At 28.4% G+C, this 24,714-nt stretch overlaps 4 protein-coding genes, 1 long non-coding RNA gene and 1 other non-coding gene across 6 annotated transcripts in view; 3 read left to right on the top strand and 3 right to left on the bottom strand.

Annotated features, from left to right (window-relative positions):
* The first annotated feature begins 778 nt into the window (after positions 1–778).
* On the top strand, positions 779–3,059 carry LOC130444636 (uncharacterized). Its single transcript, XM_056779886.1, has 4 exons — positions 779–893; positions 998–1,187; positions 2,091–2,245; positions 2,473–3,059. The coding sequence occupies exons 1-4, from the start codon at positions 816–818 to the stop codon at positions 2,986–2,988; spliced, it is 939 nt and encodes a 312-aa protein (XP_056635864.1). The 5' UTR covers positions 779–815; the 3' UTR covers positions 2,989–3,059.
* A 3,627-nt stretch (positions 3,060–6,686) lies between these two features.
* LOC130444142 (uncharacterized) lies at positions 6,687–7,517 on the top strand. Its single transcript, XM_056779181.1, has 3 exons — positions 6,687–6,706; positions 7,005–7,211; positions 7,372–7,517. The coding sequence occupies exons 2-3, from the start codon at positions 7,007–7,009 to the stop codon at positions 7,515–7,517; spliced, it is 351 nt and encodes a 116-aa protein (XP_056635159.1). The 5' UTR covers positions 6,687–6,706; positions 7,005–7,006.
* Positions 7,518–8,871: 1,354 nt separating this feature from the next.
* LOC130444467 (uncharacterized) lies at positions 8,872–9,978 on the top strand. Its single transcript, XR_008909956.1, has 3 exons — positions 8,872–8,979; positions 9,045–9,130; positions 9,905–9,978. It is a non-coding gene; the product is annotated as an uncharacterized LOC130444467 (long non-coding RNA).
* A 742-nt stretch (positions 9,979–10,720) lies between these two features.
* Positions 10,721–11,818, bottom strand: LOC130444020 (protein Dr1). Its single transcript, XM_056778980.1, has 2 exons — positions 11,297–11,818; positions 10,721–11,238 (listed from the first exon to the last, which is right to left on the bottom strand). Exons 1-2 carry the CDS (start codon positions 11,541–11,543, stop codon positions 10,955–10,957), a joined length of 531 nt encoding a protein of 176 aa, XP_056634958.1. The 5' UTR covers positions 11,544–11,818; the 3' UTR covers positions 10,721–10,954.
* Positions 11,819–12,662: 844 nt separating this feature from the next.
* The window catches only part of LOC130444165 (uncharacterized), a 31,610-nt gene continuing 19,558 nt past the window's right edge, over positions 12,663–24,714 (bottom strand). Inside the window, exons 3-5 of the mRNA XM_056779213.1 lie at positions 15,677–15,933; positions 15,294–15,612; positions 12,663–15,231 (exon numbers count right to left, since the gene is read on the bottom strand). Coding sequence (XP_056635191.1) covers positions 14,914–15,231; positions 15,294–15,612; positions 15,677–15,933 — 894 coding nt within the window. The 3' untranslated portion in view covers positions 12,663–14,913. The remainder of the gene's footprint in view (positions 15,232–15,293; positions 15,613–15,676; positions 15,934–24,714) is intronic.
* Positions 17,883–17,954, bottom strand: Trnae-cuc (transfer RNA glutamic acid (anticodon CUC)). Its single transcript has one exon. It is a non-coding gene; the product is annotated as a tRNA-Glu (tRNA).

Below are 24,714 nucleotides of genomic sequence, written 5' to 3'. Positions count from 1 at the left end.
CTTTTCTTGTGGGTTTTATCGAATTTAAAAGGCCCAATTAATAGCAAGGCATCCGTCACGAAATTGAAGCCATCACCCAGAATGCCCGTTGAGTTGATTAAGTGAATATTTGGACGATGTTATTTGTAAAAAATAAATTCCGAAACAACGTATTTTAATATGTGACAAACATTTTTTTCAATAAACTCCTTAATTTTCTTAAAATTATTTTAAATTTCAATATTCTTTTGAAACGCCCTGTATATTAACCCAATCAAACAATAGAAAAATTTAAAACAGAATTTTTCATTTAATATGTTGATTTACGATTATTTAATTTTGTCTTAAAAATCGATTGAATAATTTTAATTCAATAATTATTTACTGGTATTTTCTGTTTATTTCCATTTTATATAAATTAATTATTTTATATAATACCAATTCAGTAACAATTATAATCCATATACTTCTATATTTTATATTTCTCTATCTTTTACAATAAGACAATTCTTGATTTTAAAAAAAGATGAAGCATCTAACCAAGAAAGAAAAAATACATTATACGGGACTAATGTGGTTTAATAAAAAAAATAACATTCTTGTGTATTTTTTCATTGTTGTGAGAAAAACTATTGAGTAAATTATTCGTTTATAAAAAGAAAGTATAAGTGAAGTCTCAACAGTTATGGTAAATATGCCATTTAAAAAAAATACTAATCTGGAATTAACAATTGAATACTTGAAATATATTTATCCCTATATTTCATTGAACACTTGATTTCTTGGGAGAGTGCAGATAAGATAATAAAAATTGAATAATGTAGGTATATAAACAAATGAAACCGCATTCATCCAACATTAAATTTTCAAAAATGAACTTCCCAATAATTATATTATTGTGTTTTACTATCGCGGTAAGTTTTGATTTCAATTTTTATAAGTAATACCAATAAAATAATAAAATAAAATCGATTTTATGAAGTTTTAATTGGAAAACGGTTTTAAATGATGATTTAAGGCGTCTCATCCATCAGATGTATTAGAAAAACTTATCGAACTACATAATGCCGATACAGATACACTACGTAAAGATACTCAAACTTTAATAGAAACGACAGAAACTGAAATGACTTTGTTGAGAAATTTGGCCGAAAGTAATATCCTTAAATCAGTAGAAAATATCAACAAAAACGTTGATATCATTTTGGGTAAGTTTTTAATAAAAATCTTCAATAAAAGACGGTTTTCCCTCCTTTCTTTTGGTGACGATAATTTTAGTATGATTAGCGCAAGCCCGTCCATTATGTTAAAAATTTTATGAAACTTAAGTAACAATTATTCCTAATATCCAATCAGAATTATAAAACTAGCAACATAATAAATGTCTTTAAAAACTTATCAATAATCCTTTTAACCGGGAGCTATAGACACAATTTTCATAAAAACAAATAAAATTTTTTTATTAAAATCTTAGTCCGAAATCGATGAAAAAACGTCAACCATGAATTGTGTACAGTTGTTAACGCGTAGATTTAGCACTTGTTACTGGAAAATAATCCTTACGGTAACGAGACAAAGATCGTAAATTAAATCACCGACGCAAGCGAAACTACACCTTAAGCGCATGTGCCAACGTAAAATGCACTTGTTAGATTTCAACCTATATTTTGATTTTATTTACCCGTCAATATAAAAGTTTTTACCATTGGATCGTGGGGAATTAATTATTACTTGTTTTACGGAAAATTGTTAATTATAACTTGTTTTATAACTTATTTCTTTATAAACATACGCACTGCTGTTAAGTTTATAAATAAAGTGCTCGCAAAATATGGCGGAAGTTGTAGCATGCGCAGAAAAAACTTTCAATTGTTACAAGGGCTATTAATTTTTCTTGTGTCCATTTTTTTATTCTAAAACATTTTTTCTTTTCGTAATTTTGATTAAATAAATGGCTATTCAATAAAATTGGGTTTGGAAATACTGATCGACGAGTTTTATGTCAAATTACGCCTTATCTGATAGGTGCTATCCGTGTTGCCAGATCGATAAAAATGAACTTTATTTCAAGAATTTATTATGTGGTTTCGTCATCTTTTTCATATTTCTAGCATATTCGGTTGCAAGAACAAACAACCTATCTATACATTTAGCTGATAAAGTAGACAAAACGTCTGCAATATACTCAGAACAAGCTAAAACAACTTGTTTAACTCTAATCGAATACCTTGTAGGACTTCCTGGATCATTCCAACCAAGAATTGAGGTAAAATATTTTAAATTGATCATTTATTTGATGGAATATTTCTCCTTTGCAACTATTTAGGTCGTTAATTTAACTTATATAAACAGAAAATTGGCCTTAATTGGTATATGGGATTTCGATAAATCTAGAAGTCAATGTCAGATTTGACGGTGTTGCCATATCTCAAAACTAAGGCGGCACGCCTCGAAGGACATAATGATTATTTTTCAGTATTATAATATTTTCAGTTATCTTTAGCTACCGCCGTTAGAATAGGTAACGCTACGGTGCGCGAAGACATAAATTTGATGGACAACAAATTTCTTCTTTTGAACGCTCTAAGTCAATCGCTGATAGCCTGCGGAGACGATTACGATTGCGTCGTGAAGATATCTGAAGAGGCCGTTGAATATAACACGGAATTTATAAACAGCTTCAACGATATCCTGGTGAATATTAACAAAGTACCGAAACAGATCATCAACCAAGCAATCAAAGACGTCGAAAATACCGTTTATATAGATGAGGATTACGCTTGTAATAATGCCGATATCATGTTGACTTGTTTGACTAGTTTCGACGACGAAACGAACGATGATACGTCTACTACTACCAGTACCCCATGGGTTACTACAACCACTCCTACAACTACAACCACTAGATCCTCATCAACTACCACCAGTCTAAATAAAGAATTATACGACGATAATCAACCAGATCCTTATTGTAATCACCCACCTTTCAATCCAAGTATCGACGTATAGGAATTAATCTTCATATTAAAATATGAATTATCTATTTTTGTTAATTTTAAATAAAAAAAATTTTATTTCTATTTTTCTTGTTTTATTTTAATAAGTAGCTGGAATTGTACTAAAAGTCTACTAGTTTGTTATATTTCTAATATTTAAAACTACTACGACATCTGTTTAAAGTAGTTTACGTTCTTTTGATTTGAGAAGGTAATAAGTTGAAGGTAACTATTTGTAAACTATTTATCTTGAGCTATTGACCGTTAGATGTCATGCAATGTCTTTATTTCGTAATTCTTACACAACTAAGCAATTTAACGATATGAAATAATAAGTTTATTTAAAATTATGTAATTAAACCTTGATATTATTTTTTTAAATATCAAAATCAAAGTTAGTATAAAAGATTAAATGAATATTGTGTCAGTGTTAAATAAATTTGCTTCCATATATCGTTCTAGATATTCGAACAGCTGTTTAGAGCCGTCATATTTGATTTACGATAGTAATAACTATGGAGTTAGTAATAACTTTTCTTTCGCAAGTTATTTAATTTAATTCAAATATTATCAGCTCATTTGTTCTTACTGATACGATGCATCAAATGGAATTACAAACTAAGACGTTCATTGTATTCTAAGCTTAAATTCACTTGTCAATACTAAGTGAAATTCAAACTTTTTAGTCATCTGTCAAAAAGAGTTATTTCCTTAAACTATGGAGTGTAGAGAAAGAGAAACGTCTCTGGGTTAAAAAATGTGAGCTGATTTTTGATGGGTAAATAGGTGGCGCTGATTATAGAGGGTATTCGCTTGAATTTTACGCTCTGATTTGAAAATAACTGTATAGTAATGCTTTAAATAATGCACAGTGATAATGAAATTAGTAGTATTAAAATAATGAAACTATTAACAAAACAGAATCTCGTTAAATTAACTTTATTATTTAGCTATTTATTTGGTTTAGATAATACATAATTAGCAACTAATATAATAGTTATAGTCATATAAAAATATCAATAAGAATAATAAAATAATTGAAAATAAAACATTTTGGTTCATAGAAATAAAATATTGAACTCTATCCGCAACAAATATAATAATTATAGTTTTGTTAAAATATCATTGGTAATTAGCTTATGCAAGCAGGTACAGAAATATATCAAGTTCTTAATAAAAAATAAAAATCTAATAAGATATTAAGGATTGCACAGCTTTTCACATGAATATAATTAAACGTCAGTCACAACATTGATAATTTCTTATACAGTAAGTGTTTAACTTCAGATCTCAATCCCATAGTACAATCAGCGCCACGTATTATCCCTACAGAATTCAGACCATATTTTAAACGTACCGTCCATAAGAGATGTTACTCCTTCTCTACACTCCATACCTTAAACTAAGGTTAGTGCTGAATCGGTCAGAGGGGGATTTGAGTAAAATTAAATGGGACGTGGAAACGAGTTACACTTAAATTAGAACAAATTATCTGAGATTTTATGCAAAAGGAACGCTAAAATATTTATTTATTTGTAGTAAAAACGAAGTTACGAAAAAAGATTTTTTCCGTGGTTAATAAGTCTATAACCGGTTCTGTAAAGATTCCTTCATTATTTGGACTCGATTCGCAATTGAAAATAATGCAATCCTAATAATCATTAAATATAATTTTCCATAAAATATAGATAGATAGTTATGACGCCATTTTGGCTTTCAGAAACAATACTAACAAAATAATAGTTTATCGGAATGTACATAGATGGCGAATGACTCCATCTCTTTGAGTTTTTTTTCAACTCATATTAGATTAAACTGAATTATTGACGTTTAATTTTTGCAATAGGATTTCTATTTATATGGATATTTCTAAATAAAAACACTACTAAATATCAGAATTTTTGGGCCGATCGTCATCTATCGGCATTGAAAGTAATTTTTGGTTGATTGAAACCGAGAAACAAAAAGTGATACGTGAAAAAACTTACTATCGACCACTAGATGTCGCGCATTGTCAGTATTACCAAATTTCAAATTATGTAATTAATTATTATTAAACCAAATTGAAATAATAGGTTTACTGGTAATGACGTAATCAAATTTCATTTTTTAATCAATAGTAGTGTAAAATTCCATTTAAAGGATATAATTTTGAAAATAACCGAACGTATTTTTTTAAAAATAGAATCTTGATTTCCCAAAATATTTCGTTTTATTTTTGAATGTTTTCAAAAAGTGTATGGATACGGCTCTGCGTTATTCATATAATAATAAAACTTTCCAAGTGAAACCTTTAAAAAAACCATCCTAATTAAGTTAAAATGAACAAAATCCTCAATGAACTACATTCAGTTATACACATTCGAAATGGAGCAGTGGTTGAAAAGCAGATACGATATTTTTTATTACAAAAATAAATCATTAAAAATAACAAACACAATTAAAACTCTATTTAATACGAACAACGATGACGGCATAGACGATAATCAATTACTATCAAATAAAAAGAAGAAAGAACGTAATGAAAAAAAAGGAGAAACTTTATGGAGAAGATTGAGTCTGCAGAGTTATAAACAAAGGAAACAAAAAAGACAAGAAGAACAAAAGAAACCAATAATAGCAGCAGTATTAAGAACTTATGATAAAAGACCAATAGCGAGACGAGAAAATTTAATATGGCTTTAAAATAATTGTAGTGTTAAAATATGCGGTATGATTTTTTTTGGATCAAAAATTTGCTAAAACCTTCTTTTTTGTTTATATTATCAAGACTAGTAAATTTCTATTCGTAATACACAGTGTTTAATTAAAGAAACAACTTAGTACAAATTTTTAAATATAAATAAAATATTTACGATAAAATTATTTTTTTAATATCCCTTGTAATTGGTTTCTTGACATCTACTCATTTTGCATGCGCCGATGTATATATAAAAGAAATTTGATAAAGCTATTTTCCATAATAGGCCTGTTCAATGTAAATAACCATTTCAACTAAATCTTTTGAAATTATTGGATTTTGTATGAAGTAATTGAAAATATTTTCATAAAATAATTGACAGTTGACATAATAGATACCAGTATTAAAATAACAAACCTGATTATACCAATTATAAATATAATTTGGAACTAAATTAACAACATTTATAAACAAATTTGATAATTATTAATTACTTACCAAAATGGTTCATTAGATTTCGTGTCCAGCTAACACTATACACAGAACGAAAATCGAACATTCAAAATAAACCGAAATAAAAACAACTGTTTAATTTTCAACACTAGATTTATCAAAAATATAACACGAATAAAACATTACACATAAAATGCTACTTCCAATACGGATTTTGATTTATATATCAATAAAAATCGATTTATAGAACATTCTAGATTGTTATTTATCTACTACGATCATGATGTAAATGTTCAGAACCAACCCGGATCACGTTAATTGTTGTTTGGAAATTGATCAAGTTAAAGTTTTTCGAACATTAACATTTATAATAAAATACTGTTAACTGGCCTGTTACAACAATTTCCAATATTTCAAATTGTTTCAAACTTATTTCTTGACAGTTTTTAACATCGTTAAATTATTATTGGCAAGATAATACGAAAATTCTGTTGGATAAACGCCGTTTGAATGTAAAGTATTTCTTAAGCTTAACTTATAAAAGAGAAGTAGAGATGTGGTTGATCACACAGTTCGATGGTGTCTCTGTAAAAGATAGGTAAGTAAAAATTATTTATCTATGTTGAAAAATTTATCGTAATCAAGGCAATCTGGTAGGTTTAAATTGTTTTGTTTATTAAATCGTTATTTCTATTGTTTCAAATATGGAATTTAATTTGAATTTGAATTTTTTAATTATTAGAGTTATTAGATTAAAAGTTTCAACGAAAAAAAATTTGAAGGATTAAGAAAAAGTTTAAGGATGATGATGAATATTTTAAAGCAAAATTTATTAATTACTTTTAGCTAAAGTACGTGATGTGTAATAAAACTGATTTTTTTTTTAAATTTGACAGGTATGGTTTTAAGATCGTTCTGTACAGCTATCTTTTTACTTACAAGCGTTTATCTACTATTTTCTCATAAATTCAGCGTATCCTCGGCTGCAACAAACAAAGATGTACACCAGAGACGTGTATCTCGACATAACAATATTGATAGTTACTCCAAATACCCACGATACGACAGAATAAAAGCAGACCCGTTCATATATGGTTTTATTCGTAAGTTATCACTGAACGCACCATATATAAACTAATAATACTTCTATTCATTGTTAAAAATATGTACTACACTAGCGCCACACTTATGACGCGGATATTTTTGTAACTATAATATAATTAATAAATTTAAAAATATCAACAAAGGAATACATTTTTTTAGTGGATGATGATGAGTTTTTGGAATTTCCGAAACGTCAAAGCTCAGATGATTATGGTCATCTTAGATTTGGAAGAAAAAACGGGGAAGACATTTCGGATGATTACGGACATATGAGATTTGGGAGAAGCGATTCCGACCGGAAATAACCGATATTATTTCATTAATTGATATATATAATTATATATATATATATATATATATATATATATATATATATATATATATATATATAGTTAAATTTTATAATAAGGAGGCTGGAAAATAAATTTTTGCAAATTATAATTTTTCTTTTATTAATTCGTTAGTTAATGTTTATTACTTTTGGCAACACAGCTTATCGATTCCGCCATGTTTGATACACGAGAAGAATAGTTGGCTGTAGAAATCAAGTTTTGAGATATAAGTAAGAGTAAGACAATATTTTAGTGAAGATGGAAACTCACATCGAAAATAATTTAAAAAATTTGAATCAGAAATTCCAAAATGAAGACGTTTCTTTCGATTCTGTCGATATGGAGAAGTGTTTGAGGGAATTTAAAACTGAACTTTATATTAAACGAGTAAGTAGTAAATTTCATCTTGTAATATTTTATCTTGACGCATCTTTTAGGATCAGGTAAAGCAGTTGAGATCGGATTTAGAGATGGCTACTGAAGAAATTGTAGAATTAAAAAAAGCCCTAGATGTTGCTACTAAAGGATTGGAAGAAAAAAATTTCAATTTGAATATTATTACGAAAAAATTTCGTATAACCGAAGATGAACTTTTGAAAAAGATCGATTCATTAAATACCATTCAAATGCAGCATAATTTAATGGTATGACGTTTATGTCTATACGAGGGTACTTTGATTAATAATGTGAAAAATAAAGATTTATTTTACTGGATTTTGTAGTTGTTCGATTCGATTTTTCAACTTTGTTTGTTTGATTGACATATATATGAAAATGTTCCGTACTTTAGGTAACTGAAGTAGAAAATATGAAAGAGCATTTGCAAAAAAGTGAAATGGAAAAAACGGAATTATCTCGAAAATTGGAAATTTTTGAAACAAAGCAGAGACAAAATTTCATTTATCACAATCAGATATTGAAAAGAGAAAATAATTTAAGAAGTACAATCGAAGATTTAGAGGAGTAAGTCCTATACCCTTATACGAGGGATGATTGAGATTTTCAGAGCTGCAATTATTGTTTTTAATCAGAAATTTTAAAATGGCTGTTAATACGAGGGACGTTAGATAGTTTTACCATTTTTTTAACAGTTTATTATCGTGATTGTAATTTTAGAAATGGTGAATAATACGAGAGGTGTTAGATAGTTTCAAAATTTTGATAATCGTTTTTTATAGTAAATGTAATTTTGGAATTGGTAAATAATACGAGGGATGTTAGATAGTTTCAAAACTTTGATAATCGTTTTTTGTCGTTAAATGTAATCGTAGAATGGTGAAAAAGTTGAGTTTGGAACAAAACGAAGTAACGGAAATGGGAAAACAAACGAAAATAGCTGAAGAGTCTATAGTGAAGTACCAACAGCGGATTAATGGTTACGAAAATTTAAAAAAAGAAAAAGATCATTTCGAAGAACTTTACGTGAGAATTAATGGTAAAGATTTCTTCATTTGATCGATTTTTTTCTTTATTAATTTTTGAAACGTGTTTTTTTTTTAGCCAAATACGAAGTGCTGGAACAACTTTTGACTTTTAATGAAAATATTCAGGAGCCGAATTTATTGAACAAAGTGTTGTTTAATCAGGTGAGTAAATAAAAGTTAAATTCCACTTGTTATATACGTTTATATGAAATTTTTCAATTTACACTCAATGAAAATTGCATTTCACTCGCTGAAAATTGCATTTCACTCGTTGAAAATTGCGTTTCACTCAATGAAAATTGCGATCCACTCAATTAAAATTGCATTTCACTCGCTGAAAATTGGTTGATCATTTAAAAATTGGGTTCCACTCAATGAAAATTGCATTTAACTCGCTGATAATTGCGTTTCACTCAATGAAAATTACGCTTCACTCAATTAAAATTGCAATTCCGTTTCACTCGTTAAAATTTTGTTACTTTTGTTTGAAAATTGCGTTTCACTAGTTAAAAATTAGTTATGATTGATTGAAAATTGCGTTCCATTAAATGAAAATTGCGTTCCACTCAATGGAAATTGCATTTCACTCGCTGAAAATTGCGTTTCACTCAATGAAAATTACGTATGACTATTTGAATACCGCGTACTATCAATGAAAATTGCGTTTCACTCGCTGAAAATTGTTTACGATTTCTTGAAAACGACAATTACTTTAAAATATTGTTCCACTTTCTAGGTGATACTTAATCTTCCCAATACTTCCCAATAAATTTGTTACACTTTTGAGAATCTATGTTCTAGTAATAAAAACAATTCGCAATTTCCAAAAATTTGTCTCAATACTACTACAGATCATTAAAAATTGGGTCAAACCTCAATTTTTTTTTAATTTGAAAACTTCTTGAATTTATTTCCAAAAATAAAAACGCGTTTCAGTGGAAATCCAGTAGATCCCACTACGAGACACAAATTCAAAAAACCAACGAAATACTCGATAAATTAACCAATTGCTACAACAAAGAAAGAGAAACAAATATTCAACTTATAAAAAATAGCAAAGAAGTTTCCCAAGAACGCGATAAGATAAAAGCAGAAATAGAAACTATGAAAAAATTACATGAAAAGGAATTAGAGAAGCTACAACAAAAGATAACCGGGATGGAACATAAAGATACTGATGATAAAACAGAAATTGTACAAATTAAAGATGAATCAATAGAAATTATTGATTAGATCTTGTTCATTTAAAGAGGGTACTTTCAAAAATTATTTTTCTAACATTGTAATTTTTGTATTTACTATTTTACGTTGATTTTTGGAAAAGAAATAAAGATATTTTGAGTTTTTTTCGTTTTTTTATCCGTCAAAGTGAAATTAAGTTCGTTTCACCAATGAATTCTAATCTGAAGGTTTGGCAAATAGCTGCCGCAATTTCATATGTCAGGGTAGTTTTGTCTAATATGGAAAAGGGATTTTTCGAAGGATTTATGGTTATATCGACGTAAAATAACAAAAAACTAATGAAAAAAACTGACTTGTTCGTGTTGTTACCAAAAATCACGTTTTTTGGTAGAATTTTCCTCCCACTTAATGACCGTTTGTTAAAAAATGCTCCCCACGTCTCAAAAAAATATTTTTTATAAAATAATATTGAAAATTTCGAAACTCTACCAATAGTTTCATGAAAAACAATGAAATAGACTGAAGAGAACCAAACCTTTAGAGTATTAATACAAATTAAACACCCGAAAATGTGGATAATTATTATTTATTTAGAAAAAAATAACAATATATGTGAAAATAAATTTTTTTCAAATTAACACTCTTATTGTCCATATTTTTGAACAAATTCACCTTTTAAACATCTAATTTCGAATACTTCTTAATTTAATATCAAATCTAAACTCTTCTAATCGAAATATTTACAAATTATTTTATATAAAACAAGAATAAGGAGAAAAATAAAGAAATATTTTTACTTTTATCTTAAAAATCGTCCATATCCTCTCCTCCGTGTTGCTGTTGTTGTTGCAAGGCTTGTCTGGCAGCTGCAGCTTGTAATTGTTCCCATTGTTGTTGATCAGCTTGAGCTTGTTCTTGTCTAGCTTTGGCGAATAATTCTTGTTGTTGTCTCAATAATTCCTCTTCTGGAATACCTAAGTTTTCTAATCTAGTACTTTGACGTCTACGTTTAGCTGCTACTGCTTTACAATCTTTTAAAACTGCTTCTGCCTCTGCTGTGTAATCAGAGAAACCGAGTCTATTCAAGGCTACAATAATTTTTTTCATGTTTTTTCAATGATTAGATGAACAATATTTTGAACTTACCCATAAGAACGTGTTCTGCATTTATCGTTTTTTTATGTAATTGGTTACAAATTTCATTTGCTTCCGAACTAAGTAAATGTATGAATTCAGTGCAACAATTTAAGATCAATTCTCTAGCTTCGTTTGCTATTCTGACAGAAGGTACTAGTTCTTTTATCATTTTGTTAATACTAGCTCTAGGTAGAGTAAGTTCATCTTCTTCTGTATTTGCAGTTCCAAGAGGCGGCGTTGAATTTGGATTAGACATATCTTATTGTAAACTTAGATTGGTAGAATATTGAAAAAATAATTAGCTTTTTAGTTTGATATTTACTGTCAAATGTCAGTAGGCATGTTTTCGCGAACTAAGTACGAAGATACCTATTGTCTATTGATATAACTTTGTCACTAATAAATATATATTGTTCTGTTTTTCTATTTCTAGAGCTAGTATTGAATTTAGATCAGATATTTTCTTATAGTAAATTAAGATTGGTGAAATAATAAAAGATTAATTGTCTTCATAGTTTGATCTTTACTGTCAGATGTCAATAGTCATGCTCTCGCAATCAACTGATTAAGTAACAAGTGAGTTTATATTTATCTATATTTTCAATTCCAGTAAGTAACGTTGAATTTGATTGAGATATTTTTTCATTATAAACTAAATGATTAATGAAATACTGCAAATATATTTACCTTTATAGTTCGATGTTTACTGTTAATAGTCATGTTTTTGCGAACTAGATTTGGAAATACCTTTTTTATTGATGTGGATTGCTAGCTGATTACGACACATGAATTTATATTATTTTTTATTTACAATTATTAGAAGCAGTATTGAATTTGGATTAGATATTTTCTTATTGTAAACTTAGATAGGTAAAATATTATTTGTAGTTCGATGTTTACTGTCAAATATTAATAGTCGTGCTTTCGCGATCTACATTTGAAGGTATTGTCTAATTATTAACCTGATTAGTGTGTTTTGATTCTTAGAGATTCCAATGTATTTTGATTCATATTTTCGTCTTGTAAATTTTGAAAAACATCTATCTTAATATTAAAAAAAACAACTTCATAATTTGACTTTTAGTTTCAAATATCATTAGTCACATTTTTGTGATTAATTCATGATTTAGTTGTTTGATTTAAACTTATTATTTGCAAATAATCAAGCCTCGGTAACGCGTAAGTCTCATATTTTTAAGGTCGGGAGTTCGATCCTCACCAGGGGCATATTTTTTCTACTTATTTCGTTATTATTAATGTAAACTGTTATTCTGAAGCTTGATAATAATTTCTATAGATGTCGTTAAAGTTCCACTGACGCCATTTTTGGTAGGGATTATTTGATAGGTACAGGGACGAAATGAAATAACTTTGGTTAGATTTCATAAAAATATTTTTTTTTAAATAATATACAATTATTAGACATCGGAAATACAATTTTATTATAATTTATGTACAAAATAGAGAATTCTTTGGTATACGATAGAAAAACTCATTGATACACAACTTAACACACAAACATTTTAAAAGATGTACCAGAAACGGATTTGTATTTTTTCAAATGGAGCCTTGACAACAAAAATGCCATCTAAGTTATGAATATCAAAGATATTTATAGACAAAAGCGTTAAAGCCGGTTCTGGTTCAGATAAATATTTAGTACGAGGAACACTTGAAAACAACAAACATGTAAAGTGAATTATTTTTATTTTGTGTTACGGGGTAAGTGAAGAATTTTGTGAATTTCATTATTTGTAGTATAAAATTTGATAGTTGCCTTTTTTAGTAGAATAATTTTCTTTGGCATCCAAAGCTGCATATCACATTCAAAAAAAATAAACGACACAAAAAAATATATATATACAAAATTTTACAAAAAAAAACAATTCCACATAAAAACATTTATAAACGACCGGATATGTGAGTAGAAATAATTTATTGTATATGCTTAAAACTTTATTAATACGGGGGTACAAAGATGTTTAATTTTTTTAAACGTTTATTAATACCATAAATATTTTGAATATTTGAAATCATCATTTTTCTATGTATATCTTTAGAAAATAGGAGTGAATCGATGAGTAAGTATAATTTTTTTAGAAGCCAGATACAGGGTTTAAATCAATATATAAAAATTATCCATTTTCTGTATAAATCAACAATATGTGGAAAGCAATGATTTTCTGAAATAAATTAATACAGGGGTCGATCAATATTTTCCAGAAATAATTATTAATACAGGGCGCATCGATGTGTTTGGATCATTTTTTCCTTGATAGCTTTTATGATAGGGGGTGGGTTGATATTTGGAAATTATCAATTATTTTTCAAAAATGTTAATTAATACAGGGACTGACTGAAGTGTAAAAATTATTCATGTTCTGTGAAAATCATCAATAATAAAGAGATGTTAATATTGAAAGGTTTTTTCATAACGAATTATTACTACAGGGAGCATCGATTTTAGCGTTGAATGATACGATGGTGGATTGGTACGTGAAAATTATGAATTTTTTTAGAAAAATTTGTTGTTACAGGGGTGAATAGTTAAGTACAATAAGTGGTTTTTTCTTAACGAACTATTAATACAGGGTTGAATGATACGAGGGTGGGACAGTACTTAAAGATTGTAAATAGGGGTGGATATATATGTAACGTAAATGGCTTTTTTGTAACGAATTATCAATACAGGTGCATCAATTTTGGAGTTGAATGATACGAGGGTGTGTCGATACGTAAAAATTATGAATTTTTTTTTAAATTTTTTATTACAGGCGTGGATAGATATGTAAAGTGAATGTTTTTTTTTTGAAACGAATTATTAATACAGTGTGCATCGATTTAAGCGTTGAGTGATACGGGGGTGGATCGGTACGTGAAAATTATGAATTTTATAAGGGATCAATAGATATGTAAAATAAATGATATTTTTAATAATCATTAATACAGGGTAGATCGATATGTAACATTATTCCATTTTACGTATAAACTGTCAATAATACAGGGATGGATAGATATGTAGAATGAATGTATTCGCAACGAATTATTAATACAGGATGCATCGATTTTGGCGTTGAATTATACGAGGTTAGATCGGTACGTGAAAATTATGAATTTTTTTTTATGAAAATTTGTTTTTTACAGAGGTGGATAGATATGTGAAATAAATGATATTTTCCTAATTATTAATACAGGGGTAGATCGATATGTAACATTTTTTCTGTATAAACTGTCAATAATATAGGGTGGATAGATTTTGGCGAATTATACGAGGGTGGGTCGGTACGTGAAAATTATGAATTTTTTTAAATTTGTTTATTACAGGGGTGGATAGATATGTGAAATAAATGATATTTTTTGTAATTATTAATACAGGGTGCATCGATGTGTGGGAATCGTTAATTTTTTTAGAACATACAGGGGTAAATCGAAATATAACTTTTTTTTGTATAAACTTTCAATAATGCAGGGGTGGATGGATATGTAAATTGATTTTTTTCATAAAGTATTAATACAGGGTTTAATGATTTTTAGATACAAGTATGAAAATTATCAATTTTTTATTAATACAAGGGTTTATCGATAAGTTAAAACTTTTTTATAAATGTTTTTACGTAAAATCGATTTTATATATAAAAATAATTCTCGTAATCGGCATACGTTTGTTCGTTATCAGTTTTCGATACCAGCGAGCTGCTATTCCAAATTTTTAAGTTAGTTTTCTTTTTCGCTACAGTCGTCGCGTCTTTTTGTTTAATTTTCTCGTTTCTTTCAACATTTTCTTCGTCCTGACGATCGTCTAAGAAAGAAGTAGGTTGATGAGACCCCGACATAGGTAATAAATTATTACAAGAATTGTTATTATTTCGTTGGGAAAAAGAAATCGGTTGCGAAGTTCTAAATGTTCTCGAAACTGGTAGAGGCGGTTCCGATACCCAAAATATCTATTAAAAAAAAATTTCTCGTTAAAAGTGAGTTTTCCACCGGATATTTCGTAATAACTGACCTTCCTTCTGGATAAAGGTAAATAATCGGGATTTCTTCTTATTAGAAAATGACATTGATGGGTTGGTAACCAAGTTTGTTGAACTAACAATGGTCTGTCGTCCGGATGTAGTTTTCTCTGTTGTTCTCTATCAGTATTCACCTCGTATATGGAAAATTGTTCAACGCGTTCTTTACTATTACTACAATTCAGTAACAACGATATGACTTCATCTGCCGTTGTTCTTGCGCTTATTAAAAGACTTTTGTATTGAGAATTGTTATTTAGAGCCGAATCGTGGATTTTTACCAGACCACCACGTCGAGTTTGTAAAGAAAATCTTCAAATAAAACGAAAATGTCGTGAAAACAACGAAAAATATGTGGAAAACGGGATTAACTTACTTGGAATCACCTTTCGGGTGACAGCTTTGCAAAACTGCCGGTCGAGCTTCCTCGTCCAACGCCAGATGCGTCTTCACGCCCGCCTTTCGAACGGTCACTTCCATTGAAAGGTAAAAAAGTTTCGGATCTCTGTGTTTCATCTTGTATTTACCCAACAGGGTTCCGACAACATCTTTACAAGTCGTTTGGAAAGTTATACTTAGAGTTTTATATTCGATATCGGGTCGGAGGCATCTAGCGTACACTTTTATTGTAGTCTGCAAGGAAAATATTAAATTTTTGTTACAAAAACGTAATATCCCTTCTACAGAAATCGGTATAAGTCAAGCAACGCTCATAAGTCCGGCAACGCTCATAAGTCCGGCAACGCTGTCGATTACAACGCAACGTATTCGCGTTTCTTAAATTCTTAAAAACAGGCTCTGTTGACGAAGCGTCGCGTTCTTAACGATAAATATCTGTAATACATAACGAAACATATAGAAAAAAATGACGATGACGTTGAGAATTAAGAATTAAACCCGCCCGGGATGTGTGTATGGGCAGATATTTTCGAAAGTCACGTGACGGGCCATAGTTATCTGGAAATTTCCGTGAGAAAATTGATTTTGGACGAGGACGAGACCATTTTAGAAATAACTTTTTGCCTAACTTATGCCGACATCTGTATATAACTAAAATGCTAGAATATATCAATGAGAACATGTATTTGGTTATTCGATTTTTTTTTCAATGAAAAATTTTTCAAATCAACTGAAAGATAAAAAACTTTGTTGTTGAAACATTTTTTCCTTTCACAAAAATCAATATAAGTCGAGCAACGCTCATAAGTCCGGCGATTACAACGAAACGTGTTCGCGTTTTTTAAATGTAATAACTAACGAAAAATATAGAAAAAAATGATGCTGACGTTGAGAATTAAACCCGCTCGGGGTGTGCGTACGGGCAAATATTTTCGTGACGGGCCATAATTATCTAGGAATTTCCATGAGAAAATTGATTTTCGAAACCTTTTTCAAAATCGCTTTTTACCTAACTTATGCCGACCTCTGTATATAACGAAAATATTAGAAATATATCAATAGGAACATGTTCTTGGTTATTAAATTTTTTTTTCTTAAAAATGACAAAGTTTTATGTAAAATTTTTCAAATCAACTGAGAGATAAAAAAAGTTATTTCACCCCTAATTAACCCCGTACAATTATTCGATCAACTTCTATTATTACTAAACGCACTTAACAATCTTATACAGAGTGTACCAAATTTTTGTATTTTCGGGTTACAGGGTCCCAAAGAAATGTTTTGTATCGATTTCTAGTATATAAGAGTAATATTGAAATATATAGTTGAAAAAATAATATTCATATTTTTTGAACCTTTTAATAATATAAAATTGTGTTATGTTATACAGAGTGATTCCAATACAAATCGTATGTAAAACAACGCCCTGTAGCTTATTGTGTATTTAAGATGAAAAAAAATTCACCTAATAAAGTTACGCAATCTAATGCAATATGTAATCGATTAAATTTTAATTATTTTCTCGTTTCTTTACAGGGTAAACGAAAAAATTAATTTTGTTAATACTTTCAAAGTATTTTATAACACATAAAGTTTTCGGTTATCTAACATTGAGTTTTTGTAATATTTATTGTGAATAAAACTTTTTCTCGATAAGCTTTGACATAAATATGACACGTATTTTGTATGTATGAAGTTATGAAACACTCTGTATAATTCGAGATCATTTCAAAATATAAACTTATTAATTAATAAATCTATAATTTTTTTTAGCAACATTTTTCGATATCTATTAAAATAATCTATTTACATATCTCCATATGAGTGATTGTTCAAATTTCATAATAAAATTTATTAAAAACAATTTTTTTTAAATTTCGTTTTCTATATTATTGGTCGTAGATAAAATATAGTATACAACTCTAAGTAATTGTCATAATAATTTTATTTACATGATTTATTTTCTATTTTTGAAATACATAATTAATCCACATACATTTTTTTTAATTTTTTGAAATCGTATAGACGGTTATCTAAATACGAGGGTTGCTACTTAAGTTTTTACATAAATAAATATTAATATCAAATAACCTTCGAACGATAAAACGTTTTTGAAATATGCATATCAGTGTTGTTATATTTCCAAACAACCCTCTTAACAACAAATAAAAATCAAAAAAAACTTCCGGTACCGGGAATCGAACCCGAGCCTCCTGGGTGAGAGCCAGGTATCCTAGCCACTAGACCATACCGGATCTATTATTCATAAAGCATTTTTTCACGATAAATACGTAATAAATTATTTTGTTTATTCTTAAATAAATAATAATTTATTTTTAAGCTGTGAATAGTAATTATCGATTGATTTACGTGGAAGAACCACGATTTTATTGTATGAATAATACTATATTAATCACATTCTAAAATTAAACTGTCAGTTTGATGAATAAATTTAAATATATCCGCTTTTTAAAACGAAATGAATTTATATAAAAATGTCTTAATGCACATGCTAATTGTTTACTATGAAATTCGACAACTTACGTGTATGTTTTCGGCAGCGACTAAAATTTGAGTAAATTTACCAAAATTCATCGCGTACATATTTAAAATCGATTTAAGTATTGTGTATCTTCTAAAACTTCCCATAGACTAAAATTTTTAGTAAAAGAAGTTACTAGAATAGATTTTGAAAGCATCGAGGCGCATAACGTCTTCCTGTTTAGTTCGAAAATATAAAAAAGAATAAAAATAAAAAAAATGAATACCTTTAGAACTATGATGATTAGTAGATGAGTTGTTTACTGGCTATTTTTATACCGGGTGTAAGCAATAAGAAACGATTTAAAACGCTAAAATATTATATTTAATTTATTCGAATATACAGGGTAGCCAAAATACTTTTAGTAGCAGAAAATAAAGTAAATGAAGGCAGATAAAGATAAAATAAACTTTTCTCATTTTTTGTATCTCTTTATGTTGAACAGTGTCCTGTTCGATTATGTTATAGTCCAGTAAATAACGGTAAAAATATGGTTTAACCTCAGAATTCTATTAAGACGCACGGATTTGCGTGAAATTTTTGAAGTAAGCTTCACTTCGAAATCTACACTATGTGTTATAATTTGCAAAACTAGCCCTTATTGTCAAAATTCGATAAAATAAAAGTTAAAGAAACATTTGTAGGATTATGTTTTCCAATTTTTAATCAACGTATTTCAACCCTTAAAAACCAACCCCTATTATAAAATTGAAAAAATTTTTTTATTTTACTTAATTCATATTAAAAGTGCCTTTTCTATTGTAATCAATCAAAATGTTTCTTTATCACCCTCAAAATCCATCCCTTATTTCAAAAAAACATTTATGATCTTATTTATAAAATTTAAAAATTAACTGACATTTTTTGTAGTGCTTGATTATTTTACATACTTATTTTCAATCCTTAAAAATTACCCCTTATATAGAAAAGAAATTAAAATCTTCAAAAATTGTGGTTATTATTACGAACTCGTCTATGATTTGACCGTGAGGCCAGTCCTGTTCGATTATGTCAGAATTCCAAAAATTAAGAAAATTGAAAAAACAAAGTTTTTATTGAAACTTTTACTATTTATTCCAATTAGAGTGGCAATATAAAGTGTAGAATTAAATTAAATTAAAATAAATTTTCTCTTATTTTCGTCATAACTCCCTTATTTTACGTAATACAAAATCTTGTGAAGTCTCATTTAAATGATTTTTTCAAAATCTTTAGGAAAGATTCAATACATTTTTTTCGTAAAATTGAATGTTTTCCACTTAAATGATTTTTCAAAATCACCCCACCTTCAATTAATCGTTACTCGGTTTGTATTAGGTCTATAACCAAAAAAAAATTTCTCTTTATCTTTTTTAAACCTACATTCAATTCCCTTACAGTTTTTTCAATCAAATCCAAAGTTTTGGTGACAAAAATTTCAAACACTCTAAAAGTATTGATTTTTCGAAAAAAATCCATAGATTAATTAGCACTCAAAATGTTTTTTTCTATCGATTTAAACGGTTAGATTCAACAAAAAAAGTACCATTTTCTAGCTAGGGATAATCCATGTTTAAGAAGGCCTTTTCCTTTGTTTATTTTCTAGAACCGAATTATCGAGAAATCCGTTTTGTATAAATAACGATTCAGTTAGTAAATAATCTGATGCATAATTTACATGAAAAATTACAATTATAACCAACAAGTTTGATAAATTTCGAAAATAAAGTTATTATGATTAGTCGTAGAAAAAAATCGTGTATGTAACTCGCTTATAATCATTATCAACACACTAGCAGGCAGTATTTTTTTGTTTTCTGTGTTTACAGCTATTTTGATATACAAAAGCCTTTATATTTGATAAATATAAAACTAAAATAATAATTCTATTTATAATCGAGATACATCCTGTATAAAATGCAATAAAAGGGGAGTAAAAACGTAACGAGGGCGAAAAGGCGTTGTAATATGATCCGAACGACCGGAAGCAGTCATTTAAGCACGTAGCACGTGTATACTACTTGGAAAAGACCCTTGGTGCACACCTGACAACCAGACGTACTTCAAGTCTATTTTATAAATTTCGTTTCGTATTTTTACGACGTACTACAACCAAAAGCGTAACAAATAATTTTTTTTTATATAAAATTACTTGGAAAATTAAATTTTATATATAATAACGTCATAATCAGCACTTTCAATAACGCATTCAGTGATTTGTTATTGAAATAACAATTTTCGAATAAACTGACACCGAATATAATAAAATTATTTTTCGTACGCCTCTGTACTTTATAAACGACGGCACCACACCGTTTATGATTCAAAGGCTGCGCAGCTTAAGGGTTTGAAGTGATGTATAAAGCGGAAGCGGATGCGTGTGGGCGCGTAATTGACACCTGTCATATTTAGATTCAAACGAAACTAATCAATCAATCAGAGATTTCATGATTTCTATTAAGTTGTTAGATATGGCGACACCGATATGATTATGTCAAATCTGACGTCATTATGAAGTTTGACGTTGTTAACTTTAACAATTATTTCGATGGAAAACCTCGTATACGAAATTAGTTCAAAGGTTTAAGACAGTTGATGGAGATTATTAAGTTTATGAAACATTAAAAAGGAAGTTATCGTTTTGTGTAATCTACTTTAACGTAATATCCTTTTCTCGATTAAGATTCGTCATAGCTTTCGATCGAAAAGAGACAAAATAAAACCAAACTACCATGGTCATTAAAATTAATACCCAACACGTGACAGGAAATTAATCATTATCAATACAGTCCTTGAAAAATTTTTCGTACAAATATTTGTAAAAAAAATACGAAAATGAATCTAACCTATAAAAAAACGATGTTTTGTTTTTGTTTATATAGTCAGATCCCGGGGGAATTGAGAAAAGATTATATAAAAAAGATTTGGCCTCAAGATGAATGGTGAAACAACTAAATACATGGAAAAGCAACGAAAAAGGAAGAATCGAGTGGAAAACAGACCTTTCAGAGCATAAAACAAGAAATATCAGTTTGAAAAAATTGATCTAGGACTAACCATCACGGACGATCCGGAGTGCCGTTGGTGCATGAAGGAGATGATATCGCAGATCACATCATCATTAATAAAGTCTCAATTTGAATAATGATTTTCGAAATCGATCAATTTAATATAAAAACGGAAACTGTGAAATATTTTAGAGTTAGTACACTTTGGTGTTTTATTTTGTCACATCCCACCAACGAAAACGTTGAACTTTTAGATTATGTTACGTGGAGGACGAATTTTTTGTAATTTGATTACTAGGCGATAGAATTCTTTATGCGGCATTTCGTAGGTAGCAGATTTTGTTTTGTGTCTTGCGAGGCTTCTATTAGCGAGCCAAAGCGGCGAGCGATGGGCGAGGCGCGTGAAAGCGTTCAAAGTCGCGTTTCCTCGAGGAGAGTGTGGATCGGGTATATAACAATTGCACACAACGTATTTATACAAAAATAATAATTTAATGACTTAACTTGTAATCGAATTACTCAATTAATCAATCGAACAAATTGTTTAAATCAGCTGATGATCGTATGAAAATGGCCGCCGTGGGGAAAACGATTGCTTTTGACATAATTTTCTGTGATTGAATTATTCAATTGATCAATCGAACATATTTTTTAAATCAGCTGATGGTCGTATGAAAATGGCCTCCGTGGGGAAAACGATTGCTCTTGATGTAAATTTCTGTGTAGATTGTAAAGTTATTTATATCAAACTACTTACTGTGAAATGTTAAGTGTTTTTATTTGGGGAAATACGAAATTTCCTATTGCAGACGTGGCTTTATTCGACTTTGCAATGTTGAGGTTAGGACGTTCGTCGTTGTACTTCAAAAAATACTTATACAACAGTGAAAATTAATATAAAAAAAATTAAGCGTATTAAATTTTGTGAATTGATTGAAAGCTTATTTTCAGACTAAACCTCGTAAAATTTGAAAATATGATTATTTATGACATGTAAAATTACTAAATTTAACTTATAAACGATAGTTTATTTATTATTTGAAGTAATAATATGTTTTATAACAATTTTCGTAATATATTTTATAAGAAACGAAACATCTGGTATTAATACACATAAAAACAAAGTTTTCGCAAAACAAATAAATCTGCTTGATCACGAAGAGTATTTTTAACAAAATAAACATTAGAGGTTTTGATTCAATCGATGGTTTGTGATGTAAGTGATAATACAATCAGAAAAAGATTTTAAACAGCTAACCGTGAGCCCAAAATTAACCCCAGTCCACCGAACAGCCCTCTACGATTGAACTGATTTCGGAAAATGATTTACGAGAAATAAAAATGAATAAATCGAATTTGACATTGAAACAAACAATTTGAAATAAATTGTATATTGTAGGTGTTGAAAATGAAGTGTTAGTTGGAACGGGCGTGTTGTTAAGGCGTGTCTGGTTCATAGAAAATTTTTCTCGTGAAATTTTTTAAAAAATTTGTTTGACATGAAAAATTTCTTTATGTTTGTTAGATAGTGTAGATTAAAAGTGAATAAATCAAATTTGACATTGAAGCAAACGACAAGACACGTTTTAATTTGAAATAAATTTATATTGTTACGAGGATGCTACGAAAAGTACGGAAAAAATGGATCCAAAGAAGGCAAAGACTGTTCCATCTGTAGACGTCGATTTGTTGAGGGTTGAAATCAATAATATGTTGATAAAGTATAAATAAACATTTAAAAAAAAATTGAATTTAAAGGGACGAAATTTGAAAAAAACAACGTAAAAGGAAACTAGAACAAACCGCAGGAAGTGTGGAAGTTGATTTTTTTATGAATTTTTTAAATGTTTTCTTAAAAAAATAACTTTTTTTCATAAAAGTTAAATAAAGGGATTGAAGATACGCTCGATGCATGCTTTCGTAATAAAGATAATTTAAAAATTTTGGTTGTGGTACTTTTTTTAAAACAAGGATATTTCAAAATATCTTAGTTGGAAATTTTTAATTGAAAATAAATTAAAATGAACCATCAAATGTTAATTTTTAAATCGTTTTCAAGTGTATTTAATGTAAATAGTTGAGCTAGTTGAATGAAAATCAGTCAAATCTCATGCAATTCCACCAAAAACGATTATTTTATTGAAAATTGAGTTTGTTTCTTTAAATTTGATTCGAAAACTCACAGATTCGAAACGATTTACGCTAGATGGCGTTAGATATAACGTTAACTGTCATATTTGAACTGCAATTACTTAAAAAAAATGTCCAACTTTGTATTTGTTGTAAATGGTTGAAAAAGTTGAATGAAAAACTCGAACAATTCCACCAAAAACGATTATTTTATTGAAAATTATTCAAACGTTATGCCAAAAATATTTCAAAATATTTCAAAATATTTGGCAAAAAGAATTATTTCGTTAATTTAAATCATTTTAAAGGGCATTGTGTGATTATGTCATCATTTTTGGTTTGATTTACTTTATAAGTAAAAATTTTTCGTATAAAATGGTCAAAATACCATAAATATTTGTTATAAACTTTAACTAATATAATAGAATTAGTAATAAAAATTAAATTATTTGAAATGTATGAATAGTAACGAAAATTTATCCAAAGAGGAAGTTTCGTAAAACTAAAATTGGGATGCTCGTGACAAAATAATTTAATTTGAAAGATGTTTAACCTATATTTAATTAACCGAGTAAATAAACTGTGTAAAATTGTTTTTGAAGTTCATTTTTAGAAATTACTCGTACCAAAACGAAAAATTTCATATTCTACGTAATTCTGTTTGTTAAAAAAATCACAAAAAACTAAATCTGGTAAATAAAAGATCCGTAATGATAAAAATATTAATAAAACATCGTTAATTTCCGTCTTTATAAATCGTAAGTTTCATTGGTCCATTCCTGAATTTTCTTTCGCGTATATTATTTTTACAAAAAACAAATTAACACCTACTTTAATCGACCTAATTTTGAAAAAAAACCTCTCAACTCATTAGATTCCGATTGAAGTACCTCAAAAACATGTGATTTGACGTTTCTTCGGGTGCAGAAAAACGTTAACCTCGCAATTTGACATATTCACATAGGTGTTGTCAAATCAGTTTATCTGTTCTACAATATAAGTTCAACTTTTTATATTCGATATGAAAATTCGTAATTTGAAACATTGACTCTGTTTAATGAAATTAGCGGCGCCGCTGTTTTATTCATACTGACAAACCTGAGAACATTAAAGGTCCTTGACCTTCCGCATATAAGATATTTTAATAATTCGATGACGTCTGATACGTTTTGATAATTTATTATCAATAGATAAATAGAAAATATTTGTCGAATATAAAATTATTTGTATATAGAAATGATCTTCGAACGTTGTTGTTTATATGAGGTATGTAAAAAAAAGAAGAAAGGATTTGATATTGAAAAAAAATTATTTATATAAAAAAAAACAAATGAAATCTTTATAGTGATTAATATA

This window comes from Diorhabda sublineata, chromosome 5 (assembly GCF_026230105.1).
Source record: "Diorhabda sublineata isolate icDioSubl1.1 chromosome 5, icDioSubl1.1, whole genome shotgun sequence".
In the NCBI taxonomy this organism is placed as follows: Eukaryota; Metazoa; Arthropoda; class Insecta; order Coleoptera; family Chrysomelidae; genus Diorhabda; species Diorhabda sublineata.
This window is presented reverse-complemented; position numbering and strand designations above follow the sequence as displayed.

Bases quoted from the DNA above. Each gene is read 5' to 3' on its own strand.
- LOC130444142 (XM_056779181.1), top strand. From the start codon at position 7,007: ATGGTTTTAAGATCGTTCTGTACAGCTATCTTTTTACTTACAAGCGTT. The intron at 7,212-7,371 runs GTAAGTTATCAC...ACATTTTTTTAG, and splicing joins GTTCATATATGGTTTTATTC to TGGATGATGATGAGTTTTTG.
- LOC130444636 (XM_056779886.1), top strand. From the start codon at position 816: ATGAAACCGCATTCATCCAACATTAAATTTTCAAAAATGAACTTCCCA. The intron at 1,188-2,090 runs GTAAGTTTTTAA...TCATATTTCTAG, and splicing joins AAACGTTGATATCATTTTGG to CATATTCGGTTGCAAGAACA. The intron at 2,246-2,472 runs GTAAAATATTTT...TAATATTTTCAG, and splicing joins CATTCCAACCAAGAATTGAG to TTATCTTTAGCTACCGCCGT.
- LOC130444020 (XM_056778980.1), bottom strand. From the start codon at position 11,543: ATGTCTAATCCAAATTCAACGCCGCCTCTTGGAACTGCAAATACAGAA. The intron at 11,239-11,296 runs GTAAGTTCAAAA...AAATTATTGTAG, and splicing joins TGCAGAACACGTTCTTATGG to CCTTGAATAGACTCGGTTTC.